The following is a 13,998-nucleotide window of genomic DNA, read 5'->3' as shown; positions in this document are numbered from 1 at the left end:
GGACAAGGACTGAGAGGGGAAAAAGACTAATTGAGTTCTGCAATAAATTTCAGCTATTAAAAGTGAATACTCTGTTCAAGAATCACAAGATGAGGAGATATACTTGGAAAAGGCTGGGTGACACGGGAAGATCTGAAATCAGATACTGGATTGTAAGGCATACTCAGAAGCAGATACAGACTCGAATCACAATATAGTAGTGATGAAGAGTAGGTTGAAGTTTAAGAGATTAGTTACTAAGAATCAATACACGAAGAAGTGGGATAGGGAAGTACTAGGGAATGATGATATACACTTGAAGTTCTCTAAGGCTATAGATACAGTGATAAGGAATAGCTCAGTAGGCAGTACAGTTGAAGAGGAATGGACATCGGTAAAAAGGGCCATCACAGAAGCTGGAAAGAAAAACATAGGTACAAAAAAGGTAACTGTGAAGAAACACTTCGGTTTATCGATGAAAGGAGGAAGTACAAAAATGTTCCGGGAAACTCAGGAATACAGAAATAAAAGTTGCTGAGGAGTGAAATAAATAGGAAGTTCGGGGAAGCTAAGGCAAAATGGCTGCATGAAAAATGTGAAGAAATCTAAAAAGAAATGATTGTCAGCAAGACAGATTCAGCATACAGGAGAGTCAAAAGAACCTTTGGTGACATTAAAAGCAAGGGTGGTAACATTAGGAGTGCAACAGGAATTCAACTGTTAAATGCAGAGGAGAGAGTAAGTAAGTAGAAATAATACAGTGAAAGTCTCTCTGAGGGGGAAGATTTGTCTGATGTGGCGGAAGAAGAAACGGCAGTTGATTTAGAAGAGATAGGGGATTCAGTATTAGAATAAGAATTTAAAAGAGCTTTGGAGAACTTAAGATGAAATAAGGCAGGAGGGGGGAAGTGGCAACAAAACGACTGTTCATGTTGGCACGTGTGTGTGTGTGTGTGTGTGTGTGTGTGTGTGTGTGTGTGTGTGTGTATTGTGACATACCATCTGACTTTTGGAAAAATATCATCCACACAATTCTGACGGCCGCAAGAACTTACAAGTTCGAGAATTATTGTACAATCAGCTCAACAACTCATACACTCAAGGTGCTCACAAGAATAATACACAGAAGAATGGAAAACAAAATTGAGAATGTGCTAGATGACAATCAGTTTGGCTTTAGAAAAGGTAAAGGCATGAGAGAGGCAATTCTGATGTGGCTAATAATGGAAACAAGACTAAAGAAAAATCAAGACACTTTAGTAAGATTTGTTGACCTGGAAAAAGCATTCGTCAAATGTAAAATGGTGCAGATTCTGAGAAAAATAGGGGTAAAGTATAGGGAGGGGCAGCTAATATACAAGAACCAAAAGGGAATAACGGTAGTGGACAACTGAGAATGATGTGCTCAGATAATGATGTGCTCAGATTAAGAAGGGTGTAAGACAATGATGTAGTCTTTCGTCCCTACTGTTCAGTCTGTACATTGAAGAAGCAATGATGGATATAAAAGAAAGCTTAAGGAGAGGAATTAAAATTCAAGGTGAAACGATTTCAGTAACAAGATTCGCTGATAACATTCCTGTACTGAGTGAAAGTGAAGAAGAATTACATGATCTGCTGAAAGGAATGAACAATCTAATGATGAAGTTAAGGAATTTTGCTACCTAGGCAGTGAAATAACAAATGACGGATAGAGCAAGGAGGACATCGAAAGTAGACTAGCAATGGCAGAAAGGGCATTCATAGCCAAAAGAAATCTACTAGTATCAAACATAGACCTTAATTTGAGGAAGGAATTTCTGAGAATGTATCTCAGGAGTACAGCATTGTATGGTAATGAACCATGGACTGTGGGAAAACTGGAACAGAAGAGAATTAAAGTATTTGAGATGTGGTGCTACAGACGAATATTGAAAATTAGATGGATTGATAAGGTAAGGAATGAGCAGGTTCTGTGCTGAGGGAATGACTTCTATGGTACTAGAGGGACCTGCATAGGGCAAAAACTGTAGAGGAACACAGAGGCTGGAATACATCCAGAAGATAATTGAGGACGTATGTTGCAAGTGCTGCTCTGAGATGGAGAGATTGACACAGGAGAGAAATTCGTGGTGGGCCGCATCGAACCCAAAAAAAAAATAAAAATAAAAATAAAATAAAATAATAATAGTAATAATAATCATACTCTTCAATTTTTCTTTTACCTCCTGCAGAAAATCACAGGATCATCATTAGCACTTACATTATGAATCATAAGTCTTATTTGATATATTCCTGAATCACTGTGGAACTAATTACCATCAGTAAGAGTAATCTCATAAAAATATTGTATTACCATTAATGGCTAGACAACTATAGGCAATAACGTATCTGATATACTTATGAGATCAGTGTGATAAACAAGGTGAATCGAAAGATATGTTACAAGGTGTGGTGGTTGTTAGATGGGCACCATGTGAGCATGTTGTGCTGATAAACAAATGTTCAAAAATTCTTCGGTTGTGTCCTAGTGTCTCTCAAATGTGCATGAGGGCATAGGTAGTTCAGACCACTCAAGTTAGGCAAGAAGTAAAGGAGATGATGTCAGTTACTATCAGTGAACACTAGTTTAATTCTCTCAGAGTTGGTGCTCAATATGACCACCACCAAGTTTGATATGTTTAGTGCACTGCATGATAAAATCTTGCAGAACCCGTGGAAAGATTCCCAACAAATCACTGATGACTCCATCTGCTACTTGCATTCATACCACAAGATCTTGTACTGACTCCATGGGTGTCTCATACACCACAGTTTTCATCTACCCCCAGAAATGAAAAACCCTTTGGATGAGGGGGTCAAGGGTTTAGCAAGATGTCATCAAGTGATACACAAAATGTGTCTTAAGTTGGTGGTCATCATATAGAGCACTTTCTGTAAGTGAATTAGACTGGTGTTAGTGACATTAATGTCCATTGTTTCCATTACTCCTTGTCCAGCTTGCATGGTCAAAACTGCCTACATCCTCCTCCACATTTCAGAAACACTAGTATACCCCCCATGAACCATGGACCTTGCCGTTGGTGGGGAGGCTTGCATCCCTCAGTGATACAGATAGCTGTACAGTAGGTGCAACCACAGTGGAGTGCCAGACAAACGTGTGGTTCCTGAAGAGGGGCAGCAGACTTTTCAGTAGTTGCAGGGGCAACAGTATGGATGATTGACTGATCTGGCCTTGTAACACTAACCAAAACGGCCTTGCTGTGCTGGTACTGTGAACGGCTGAAAGCAAGGGGAAACTACAGCCATAATTTTTCCTGAGGGCAGGCAGCTTTACTGTATGATTAAATGATGATGGCATCCTCTTGGGTAAAATATTCTGGAGTCAAAATAGTCCCCCATTCAGATCTCCGGGCGGGGACTACTCAGGAGTACGTCGTTATCAGGAGAAAGAAAACTGGCGTTCTACAGATCGGAGCGTGGAATGTCAGATCCCTTAATCGGGCAGGTAGGTTAGAAAATTTAGAAAGGGAAATGGATAGGTTAAAGTTAGATATAGTGGGAATTAGTGAAGTTAGGTGGCAGGAGGAACAAGACTTCTTGTCAGGTGAATACAGGGTTATAAATACAAAATCAGATAGGGGTAATGCAGGAGTAGGTTTAATAATGAATAAAAAAATAGGAGTGCGGGTTAGCTACTACAAACAGCATAGTGAACACATTATTGTGGCCAAGATAGACACAAAGCCCACGCCTACTACAGTAGTACAAGTTTATATGCCAACTAGCTCTGCAGATGATGAAGAAATTGATGAAATGTATGATGAGATAAAAGAAATTATTCAGGTAGTGAAGGGAGACGAAAATTTAATAGTCACGGGTGACTGGAATTCGAGAGTAGGAAAAGGAAGAGAAGGAAACGTAGTAGGTGAATATGGATTGGGGCTAAGAAATGAAAGAGGAAGCCGCCTGGTAGAATTTTGCGCAGAGCAGAACTTAATCATAGCTAACACTTGGTTCAAGAATCATGAAAGAAGGTTGTATACATGGAAGAATCCTGGAGATACTAGAAGGTATCAGATAGATCATATAATGGTAAGACAGAGATTTAGGAACCAGGTTTTAAATTGTAAGACATTTCCAGGGGCAGATGTGGACTCTGACCACAATCTATTGGTTATGAACTGTAGATTAAAAATGAAGAAACTGCAAAAAGGTGGGAATTTAAGGAGATGGGACCTGGATAAACTGAAAGAACCAGAGGTTGTACAGAGTTTCAGGGATAGCATAAGGGAACAATTGACAGAAATGGGGGAAAGAAATACAGTGGAAGAAGAATGGGTAGCTTTGAGGAATGAAGTAGTGAAGGCAGCAGAGGATCAAGTAGGTAAAAAGACGAGGGCTAGTAGAAATCCTTAGGTCACAGAAGAGGTACTGAATTTAATTGGTGAAAGGAGAAAATACAAAAATGCTGTAAGTGAAGCAGGCAAAAAGGAATACAAACGTCTCAAAAATGAGATTGACAGGAAGTGCAAAATGGCTAAGCAGGGATGGCTAGAGGATAAATGTAAGGATGTAGAGGCTTATCTCACGAGGGGCAAGATAGATACTGCCTACAGGAAAATTAAAGAGACCTTTGGAGAAAAGGGAACCACTTGGATGAATATCAAGAGCTCAGATGGAAACCCAGTTCTAAGCAAAGAAGGGAAAGCAGAAAGGTGGAAGGAGTATATAGGGGGTCTATACTGGGGCGATGTTCTTGAGGAAAATATCATGGAAATGGAAGAGGATGTAGATGAAGATGAAATGGGAGATATGATACTGCGTGAAGAGTTTGACAGAGCACTGAAAGACCTAAATCGAAACAAGGCCCCGGGAGTAGACAACATTCCATTAGAACTACTGACAGCCTTGGGAGAGCCAGTCCCGACAAAACTCTACCATCTGGTGAGCAAGATGTATGAGACAGGCAAAATACCTTCAGACCTCAAGATGAATATAATAATTCCAATCCCAAAGAAAGCAGGTGTTGACAGATGTGAAAATTACCGAACTATCAGTTCGACTGCAAAATACTAATACGAATTCTTTACAGACGAATGGAAAAACTGGTAGAAGCCTGCCTCGAGGAAGATCAGTTTGGATTCTGTAGAAATGTTGGAACACGTGAGGCAATACTGATCCTAAGACTTATCTTAGAAGAAAGATTAAGCAAAGGCAAACCTACGTTTCTAGCATTTGTAGACTTAGAGAGAGCTTTTGACAATGTTGACATGAATACTCCCTTTCAAATTCTGAAGGTGGCAGGGGTAAAATACAGGGAGCGAAAGGCTATTTACAATTTGTACAGAAACCAGATGACAGTTATAAGAGTTGAGGGGCATGAAAGGGAAGCAGTGGTTGGGAAGGGAGTAAGACAGGGTTGTAGCCTCTTCCCGAAGCTATTCAATCTGTATATTGAGCAAGCAGTAAAGGAAACAAGGGAAAAGTTCGGAGTAGGTATTAAAATCCATGGAGAAGAAATAAAAACTTTGAGGTTCGCCGATGACATTGTAATTCTGTCAGAGACAGCAAAGGACTTGGAAGAACAGTTGAACGGAATGGACAGTGTCTTGAAAGGAGGATATAAGATGAACATAAACAAAAGCAAAGCGAGGATAATGGAATGTAGTTGAATTAAGTCGGGTATTGCTGAGGGAATTAGATTAGGAAATGAGACACTTAAAGTAGTAAAGGAGTTTTGCTATTTGGGGAGCACAATAAATGATGATGGTCAAAGTAGAGAGGATATAAAATGTAGACTGGCAATGGCAAGGAAAGCGTTTCTGAAGAAGAGAAATTTGTTAACATCGAGTATTGATTTAAGTGTTAGGAAGTCGTTTCTGAAAGTATTTGTATGGAGTGTAGCCATGTATGGAAGTGAAATGTGGACAATAAATAGTTTAGACAAGAAGAGAATAGAAGCTTTCGAAATGTGGTGCTACAGAAGAATGCTGAACATTAGATGGGTAGGTCACATAACTAATGAGGAGGTATTGAATAGAATTGGGGAGAAGAGGAGTTTGTGGCACAACTTGGCTAGAAGAAGGGATCGGTTGGTAGGACATGTTCTGAGGCATCAAAGGATCACCAATTTAGTACTGGAGGGCAGCATGGAGGGTAAAAATCATAGAGGGAGACCAAGAGATGAATACACTAAGCAGATTCAGAAGGATGTAGGCTGCAGTAGGCACTGGGAGATGAAGAAGCTTGCTCAGGATAGCGTAGCATGGAGAGCTGCAGCAAACCAGTCTCAGGACTGAAGACCACAACAACAACAGTATACACCGAGCAAGGTGGGAGCAATGGGTAGCACACTGGATTCACATTTTGGGGGACAATGGTTCAAACTCATGTCTCACCATCCTGATTTAGGTTTCTTGTGACTTCCCTAAATCACTTCAGGCAAATGCTGGGATGAAAGGACGCAGCCGACTTCCTTTCCCATCCTTCCCTAATCTGATGGGACCGATGACCTTGCTGTTTAGTCCTCTCCCCCAAATCAACCTACCAACTTAGCATGCAAATGAAGCATTTTTGAACATATGTTTATTAGCAAAGTATGCTCATGTGGTACCCACCTTCCAACCACTTCATCTTGTAACATATGTTCTGATATTTTATTTCCATTACAGACTGTATCATTTGAGAAAGACAATTCAGCACATGATAGTAAATACATATTGATATTTTGCCCCATTCTTCCTAGAGCAAGAAGTTTCTGTAGATTTGCTGAGGTAGTCTTTCGTAGTATTTGCCAATTATGTTACTTATGCTAGAGGTGTTTAAGAGGAATACATTCAGAAGCTACTGGCACTGTTTTGTTGTAATTAGTTTTTGTTAACTATTTAGCTATGATATTCTCTTTTTGAACAGGGGTATGATTCCCCAACAGCTCCCATCTGTGGAAATGTGCACGCGTGTGCCCCCCCCCCCCCCCCACCTCACCCCCACACACACCTCTTCTCTGTACATTACAGAGTAGTCAATTTTCAAAAATAATGTAATTGGATTGATAAAAAGTACACTCACCAAGTGGTGACTGGAGAAAACACATTAAGGGGCAGTAAAACATGGAATCTTTCAGAACCAGTGGTCAAAGTGTTGAAGGGGAAGGAAGAAGGGTGAAGGACAATGACTGGTGAGGTTTAGGAAGTTGGAAAAGTTCAAAAAAGTCGCCCACAACCTTGGATCAGGGGAGACTTACCATCTGGTATGACTTACATAGTGATTGATTGTTCCATCTGATGATCTTTCAGTGTTTTTAGTCAGTACAAGACATACTTTGCACCATTTTAATAGGCAACAAATAGATAGTGAAGTAATCCTAAACTCTTGCTGAAACCCTGCTGAAAGCATCAACAATCCTTGTCTGTCATCATTTTCTGCATCTTTTGACATTTTTTGGACCTCTCTGTTCCAACACAGCTTCAGTCATGATTGAACGTGGCATCTGAGATATCAAAATTTATGGAACTATATAAAGTGATAATTATATCTGTCCATTATGCAGCCATACTCTACTCCCATTGTCCCTGAAAATAGTAAAATAACATACTGACCATGTAGAAAAATAGAATCACAGTGGGGCAGTGTAACATACTGATCAGTCTTCTTTAATTTCAGAAAGGCAGTAAATTGGTACACACCCTTATTTCATAGTTTTTAAGCACAGCCCATTCAAAAACATATATGCCACTTCATAAGACCTTACTCATTTGTATATGATTTCATTACATTGACTTTTGCTGAATAGTCACTTGTATTACTAGTGACATTACTGTTTCAGGTGTTATGGAATTGTGTACCAAGGGCCTGGGTACATCAGTGAACCAACTAAAGCAGCGTGGTATCAATCTTGGATGTGTGCGGACATGTGTAGTAGTTGCAGAAGAACGTCCACGTATTTCACTTACTACCAGTTTTTCTAAACTTTTTTCAGCATTAGGGCTCAGTCCACGTGCAGTATCCACTAGTTTTGGATGTCGTGTGAACGTTGCCATTTGTTTACAGGTATGTCTCTTTCATTCTCTAGTGTTCTAGACTGGTAAAAATACTGATTTATTGTTCATAATGGTTTCTACTTCTTCATTCTTCACTTATTACCTAAGCAGAAACTTCCTGAGGGAGTTGGAACTTGAATAGTGGCAACTGTTTTTTTACAACGTATACAAAATAGATACATATTTAAAAGTTTTGTTGCCCTTCAGAGTAGTCACCAGCATCGTGTATAACTCATTGCCAGTGATGGGGAAGTCGTAGGATACCCTTAGCAGCACCAATTGTGTTGATGGTTCGAGTGCAGTGGTCTGTTGTGTGTCACATCTCTGTAACAGTTCTAAAGTGAATGCCCAGAAGTGCTTCTTCATATTAGGAATGAAGTTAGTCACAAGGCCATCAGTTCGGGGAGTTCCACCCTTAATCCTAAATGGCTGAGAAATAACATTTTCTTCCTCTGTAAAGAACATCGGCGTAATTCTGGACCCTCTTAGAATGGACCGAACACACAACTACAGTCTATAAAAAGGAGTCAGTGTCACTTCATTCACTACAGAAATAAACATAAAAAACTATTTCCTTTCGTGCTCAAAAAGGAGCTTGTAGGTTCACTAATACTCCCCCTATTCCCCCTACTTCACTGTGGTGATGCTGTTTTCTAAGGACTTTTGTACGAAACCTCATACAGGCTGGAAATGGCAATGACTATTTGTGTACAATACATTTGTGTTGTGTGCTTTCTCAATCATATCACTCCTATCTATGAACAATTGTCATAGCTACTTGCTGATAAGCATAGAAACTATCATTCTTTATGTTTGCTCTATCATCTTCTGTATCAGTATGCTTCCTCTTATTTATTTCAACTCTTACTCTAAAATCTGAACAGCTCAACAGAAATATTCATATCAACAAAGTAAATTCATCTCTGTAGCATTGTATAACACTGCCATGCTCTCTAAACTAGTTTCTGTATCAGGAACTTGATTTCAGAACAATCTTCCTCAAAATATCAGAGAGATTCCTCCCAAACTTTGAAAGACAGCTAATGGCCACCTTCTACTGTAATACCCATCTCTTCCATTCACTAGTCTGCAACTCACCCTCATCAATTCTCCCTTCATCACAATTTTCCCCTCCCCATTGTTGGTGGAGCTCTCTATTTGAATTCTGATCTTTCTTAGTTAAGCCACTGTCACTGTCATTTCAATCTTCTGCTCTTTCTTTTTCCCTTTCACTTCTGGTCATACTAACTTATATCATTCTTAATACACTTTACTATTATTATCATTATTAATGTGAAAGTTTGTAATATCTTTGGCATGTGTTGTTCCTGGCCAGATGTAAGAGAAAAATGATTCAAATGGCTCTGAGCATTATGGGACTTAACTTCTGAGGTCATCAGTCCCCTAGATCTTAGAACTACTTAAACTTAACTAACCGAAGGACATCACACACATCCATGCCTGAGGCAGGATTTGAACCTGCGACCATAGCAGTCACGCGGTTATGGACGGAAGTGCCTAGAACTGCAAAAATGGCATACTGCAGACAGGCACAATGAAAGGATCATTACACACTAAGGATGTGGCCAAAGCCTTCTTCAGAAAAGAAAGGAAAACGCAGATTGCATTCACACATGTAGGCACATCTTGTCCGTACATGGCTGCTATTTAGTTCAGCTTAAGTGGCCAGAGATAGCAATCATGTATGCATGAGGTGTGCCTGCTTGTGTGAAATTGTGTGTTTGTTTTTTCCTTTCTTTTCTGTAGAGGGCTTTGGCCAAGAGCTTAGCACGTAATTTTTTTTTTTTTTTTTGCAACTTAACGTCATCTTTATGGTTAGTAGCAATCTGTCCTTTTTCATAACAGTTAGTATTCCAACTGGACTTTCCGTTGTTGGAAATACACATACAGTTGTTTTGATTGTCCTTGCTATTCAGTACAAGTAATTAAAATGTATTTCTTCTTGGTAACACATTTGGCTGCGTTTTGTTTCATTTGGGGCAACTTAAGATGTTTGATGTATTCTGACATAGAAAATATTGTTCCCAAAATGTCGTCGATGTCCTTAAATTATAACCTGTAGTGGCTAGTAGAAATAAGTGGCAAAATGAACATCATTCTTTTCAGCATATTCAGTTACACCCAGCATGTTCCTTCTGCAGCATTATATTTGACATATAATATCCCTGATAATCTTCTCAGTAATTCATTAACTTCATATTCGTGTTGCACTCACAGGTGGCATGTGCAAGTGTTTCTTGTGACATCAGGGTGTACATGACCCGGGACAACCGGGAGATCCGGGAAAAACCCGGGAATTTTTTCATCCGGGAGAAAACCGGGAAAAACCCGGGAATTGTTTAGAATTCCGGGAATTTTTCATTGTTTTAGTTTTCAGTTAAATTTTTGTGATTTTTGACTGGTAAGAACCAATACTCTAACAAAGGATATTACTGTATCCCGCTACTGCAGAATAATACTGCAGCAACAAAACATGAACGAGAAAAAAAAAAAAAAAACAACGAAAATAAAACTTAAGTTGCAAAGGAAATGCACCATATACAAAAACAAAACAGTGCTCATACAAGCGTCTGCCAACAGCAAAGTGTGTCAAAGGCTTTAGGAAGACTACCGAGCGAGGTGGCGCTGTGTTTAGCACACTGGACTCACATTCGGGAGGACGACAGTTCAATCCCGTCTCCGGCCATCCTGATTTAGGTTTTCCGTGATTTCCCTACATCGCTTCAGGCAAATGCCGGGATGGTTCCTTTGAAAGGGCACGGCCGATTTCCTTCCCCATCCTTCCCTCACCCGAGCTTGCGCTCCATCTCTAATGACCTCGTTGTCGACGGGACGTTAAACACTAATCTCCTCCTCCTCCTTTAGGAAGACTGCAATGCTTCATAACAAAAAATTGGCTCCTATGAGCGTGACGTGACAACTGTTTAAATTAGATTCGTTTGAGCAGTTGCGGGCGGGCTCTTGCGCATGTGCAGTTGAGTCACGTATGAGTAGTACCTTCTCCCGCTTCCGGTTACAGAAGTGTGGCTGCGCGCCAATGCTTAATATTGGGAAATAATAGTAAATCTGGGCCTGATGCACAGAGCAGTCTGAGTTGTTGTGGGGAGGTGGGTCGTCTCCACATGACCTGTGTTTACGTTTAGTGATTTTGTTGTTTCCTCTTCGTTTGTTGCTCTCACGTTAAATGATAACAAAACGGATTTTTGTGGCCGGGAGCTATCAAATGAATTAAAATACGTTCGCATAGTTACGGAAGGCCAAAATATGTTATTAGTTTCAGATATTATTTCCACCTTTCTGACAATCAAGCTTAATCGCCTTGCAGAACAATGAAGTTATTTTTGCCGGTTTGTGAAAGAGATTCGGCTTTCATTCATCTTTTCTGCTGAGGCAGTCAATTTATTTGTAACGAAGTATTTAATTTCACACTATTGGCTAATTACAACTGTTCGCTGCATTTCAAGTGCACGTATGGCATTATGCCATAATAAAGAACCAAACATGAGATAATACAGTACTGGTACTCCAAGAAAATTTACATACGAGTGTGCATTTTAAGCCGAATTATGCATTTTAGTATGGTTCACGAAATTCCGACGCTCTTGAAGTATCCTCTGAAGTCTTGTTTCTTTTATGACATAATGTAAGATCTTTTAATGTTTTACACGTACGAACATATATATGGGCTTTCTGGCGCCCTCTTGCAACTGCTGAAACGAACCTATTTCTGATAGGTCGCGGGAAAATATTGTGAATGGTGGTTTCAAGAGCTTTACATTCAAAGCAAATTTCCTAAATCACAAAGCGTTTGACTTTGATTTAAAAATCAACTCTTTGAGGACGAGCATTTAGAAGAATTTCGAGCTCAGATCAGACATTTACGTCGTAATTAAAAATTTTGCTGGCAAATATGCGTGATGTATCTTAAAGTGTATCACGCACAAAAAAGATCAACATTATATGTGGAAGCTTAACTTCTCTTCCAGTTTATTAATCTTTGAGACCAATATTATATGTGAATGCTGTGTATATTAAATAAAACCATTAACTTTTCTTATTTGTGTGTTCGCGCTACTTATGAGTGATCTTGCTATTGGCTGACTATATCACGTGTCCTATGCTGTCATCAGCTGGCGAGATCACGTGACATGAGCTTTGACTGGTCTACAAAAGTGCATCATAATCTCCATTTCAATTCTTCGGAAAGTGACATGCGTTGTTTGGCGGAATTCAAATTTATACCTTCGTCATACGAAAATATGTAGCGTACATGTTGCTGCACATCAAAGGTCTTAAGAAATGTTCCCCCCCACCCCCCCACCCAAGTTTCGTTTTCTAAAGTGGGGAAATTCTACGTCGGTATATAAAACCATAAACATTCAAAAGATTGATGAGTTTTTTACAGTGCTGAGGAATAACTTAACACGGAAAAAGTGTATTTTCATCCGGAAGAAAGTGTATTTTTGACCGGAAAATCCGGGAATTTTTTTTCTTTGTCCACATATACACCCTGGACATTTATCTATGAACTTACAGATTTTGATCAACCAAACCCCACAAATCAGCAATGTTGAAGACAAATGCAGGCAGACATGCAAATGCCTTAGGGAAACAAATATTTAATTATGCTTTCTTATTAACATATACATTATTTGTCTTCCATTCACTTTGCATATGCATCCATCTTTTACACATTGTATGCTGGCTCAAGAACTAAGACACTAATGAGGTTTATTATACATGTACATAAAGCCCGGGAACACTTTCAGTTATTTTTATTGCACAAGAACCAAACATTGTACAGGCACCATACATATGTCATTTTGAAGAGAAACCCTGAAAGTTTTTTTATTCGTGTATACCGCCACAGCGTAGTTTGGTAATTTGCCGACAGTCAGCGCTAGTCGCAAACATGTTGAGTTCAGGTGCAGAGCGAGCTTTCTGTGTGTTTGAGTTCGACAAAAACAAGTGTGCTACAGCTATTCAACGGATATTTAGAACCAAGTATGGTAAGAAGCCACCAACAAGGAAGGCCATTTACCACTGGCACAACAAATTCGTTAAGACGGGTTGCTTGTGCATGGAAAAGAGAAGCAGATGTCCCAGTGACAAGTGAATGTGGAGCACATACAAGAGACATTCATAAGCAGTCCGAAGAAGTCGGTGCGCCGTGCATCCCGTGAACTCGAAATGGCTCCAGTGACTGTGTGGAAAGTCCTGCGACAGAAGCTGTCTATGAAACCATTCAAATTGGAGCCAAGTGCAGAAGCTCGGTGATGACGACAAAGACAAGCATTTTGAGTTTTTTTTGCAGTTTCAGCAATTGAATGAGGATGGGGATCACATTGTTGATCACTTAATTTTTAGTAACGAAGCCATTTTTCACATTAATGGGAAAGTGAACAGGCGTAATTGTTGAATCTTGGGGTACAAAGCATCCACACAAATGAACTGAATTTGAACGTGATTCCCCAAAGGTAAAAGTTTTTTTTTTGCCTTGTCACGTCAAAAACTGTTTTGGCCATTCTTCTTCACCAAGAGCACTGTCACTGGATATTCCTACTTGGACATGTTGCAACAATGGCTGATGTATCAAATCCAACCAGACTTTCCATCCATCTCTCAGCAGGATGGGGCTGCACCCCATTTTCATTGTGAAGTTCGTGGGTACCTGAACACGGAGATGCCCTCAGTGGTGCTACAGAGGGGGACAGCTATTTCATGAAATGGCCTCACTGATCACCAGATCTCACTCTGTGTTACTTTTTTCTGTGAGGACACATTAAAAATCTGGTGTATGTACTGTCTCTACCACATGATGCAGCAGAGCTCTGGGAAAGAATACAGGAAATGACTCCCACAGTCGATGATGCCATGCTGGGATGGGTAGAGCAAGAATTTGATTACCATATTGAAATCTGCCAGGTCACTCGTGGTTCACATATCGAATGTTTGTATTAAAAAAAAACACTTTCAG

At 39.8% G+C, this 13,998-nt stretch overlaps 1 protein-coding gene across 1 annotated transcript in view; it reads left to right on the top strand.

Moving 5' to 3' along the window:
- Positions 1-13,998, top strand: part of LOC124593688 (disco-interacting protein 2 homolog C) — a 624,780-nt gene that overhangs the window by 591,523 nt on the left and 19,259 nt on the right. The window contains exon 23 of the mRNA XM_047131994.1: positions 7,787-8,010. Coding sequence (XP_046987950.1) covers positions 7,787-8,010 — 224 coding nt within the window. The remainder of the gene's footprint in view (positions 1-7,786; positions 8,011-13,998) is intronic.

The sequence above is a fragment of the Schistocerca americana genome, chromosome 1, assembly GCF_021461395.2.
Source record: "Schistocerca americana isolate TAMUIC-IGC-003095 chromosome 1, iqSchAmer2.1, whole genome shotgun sequence".
Classification (NCBI taxonomy): Eukaryota; Metazoa; Arthropoda; class Insecta; order Orthoptera; family Acrididae; genus Schistocerca; species Schistocerca americana.
This window is presented reverse-complemented; position numbering and strand designations above follow the sequence as displayed.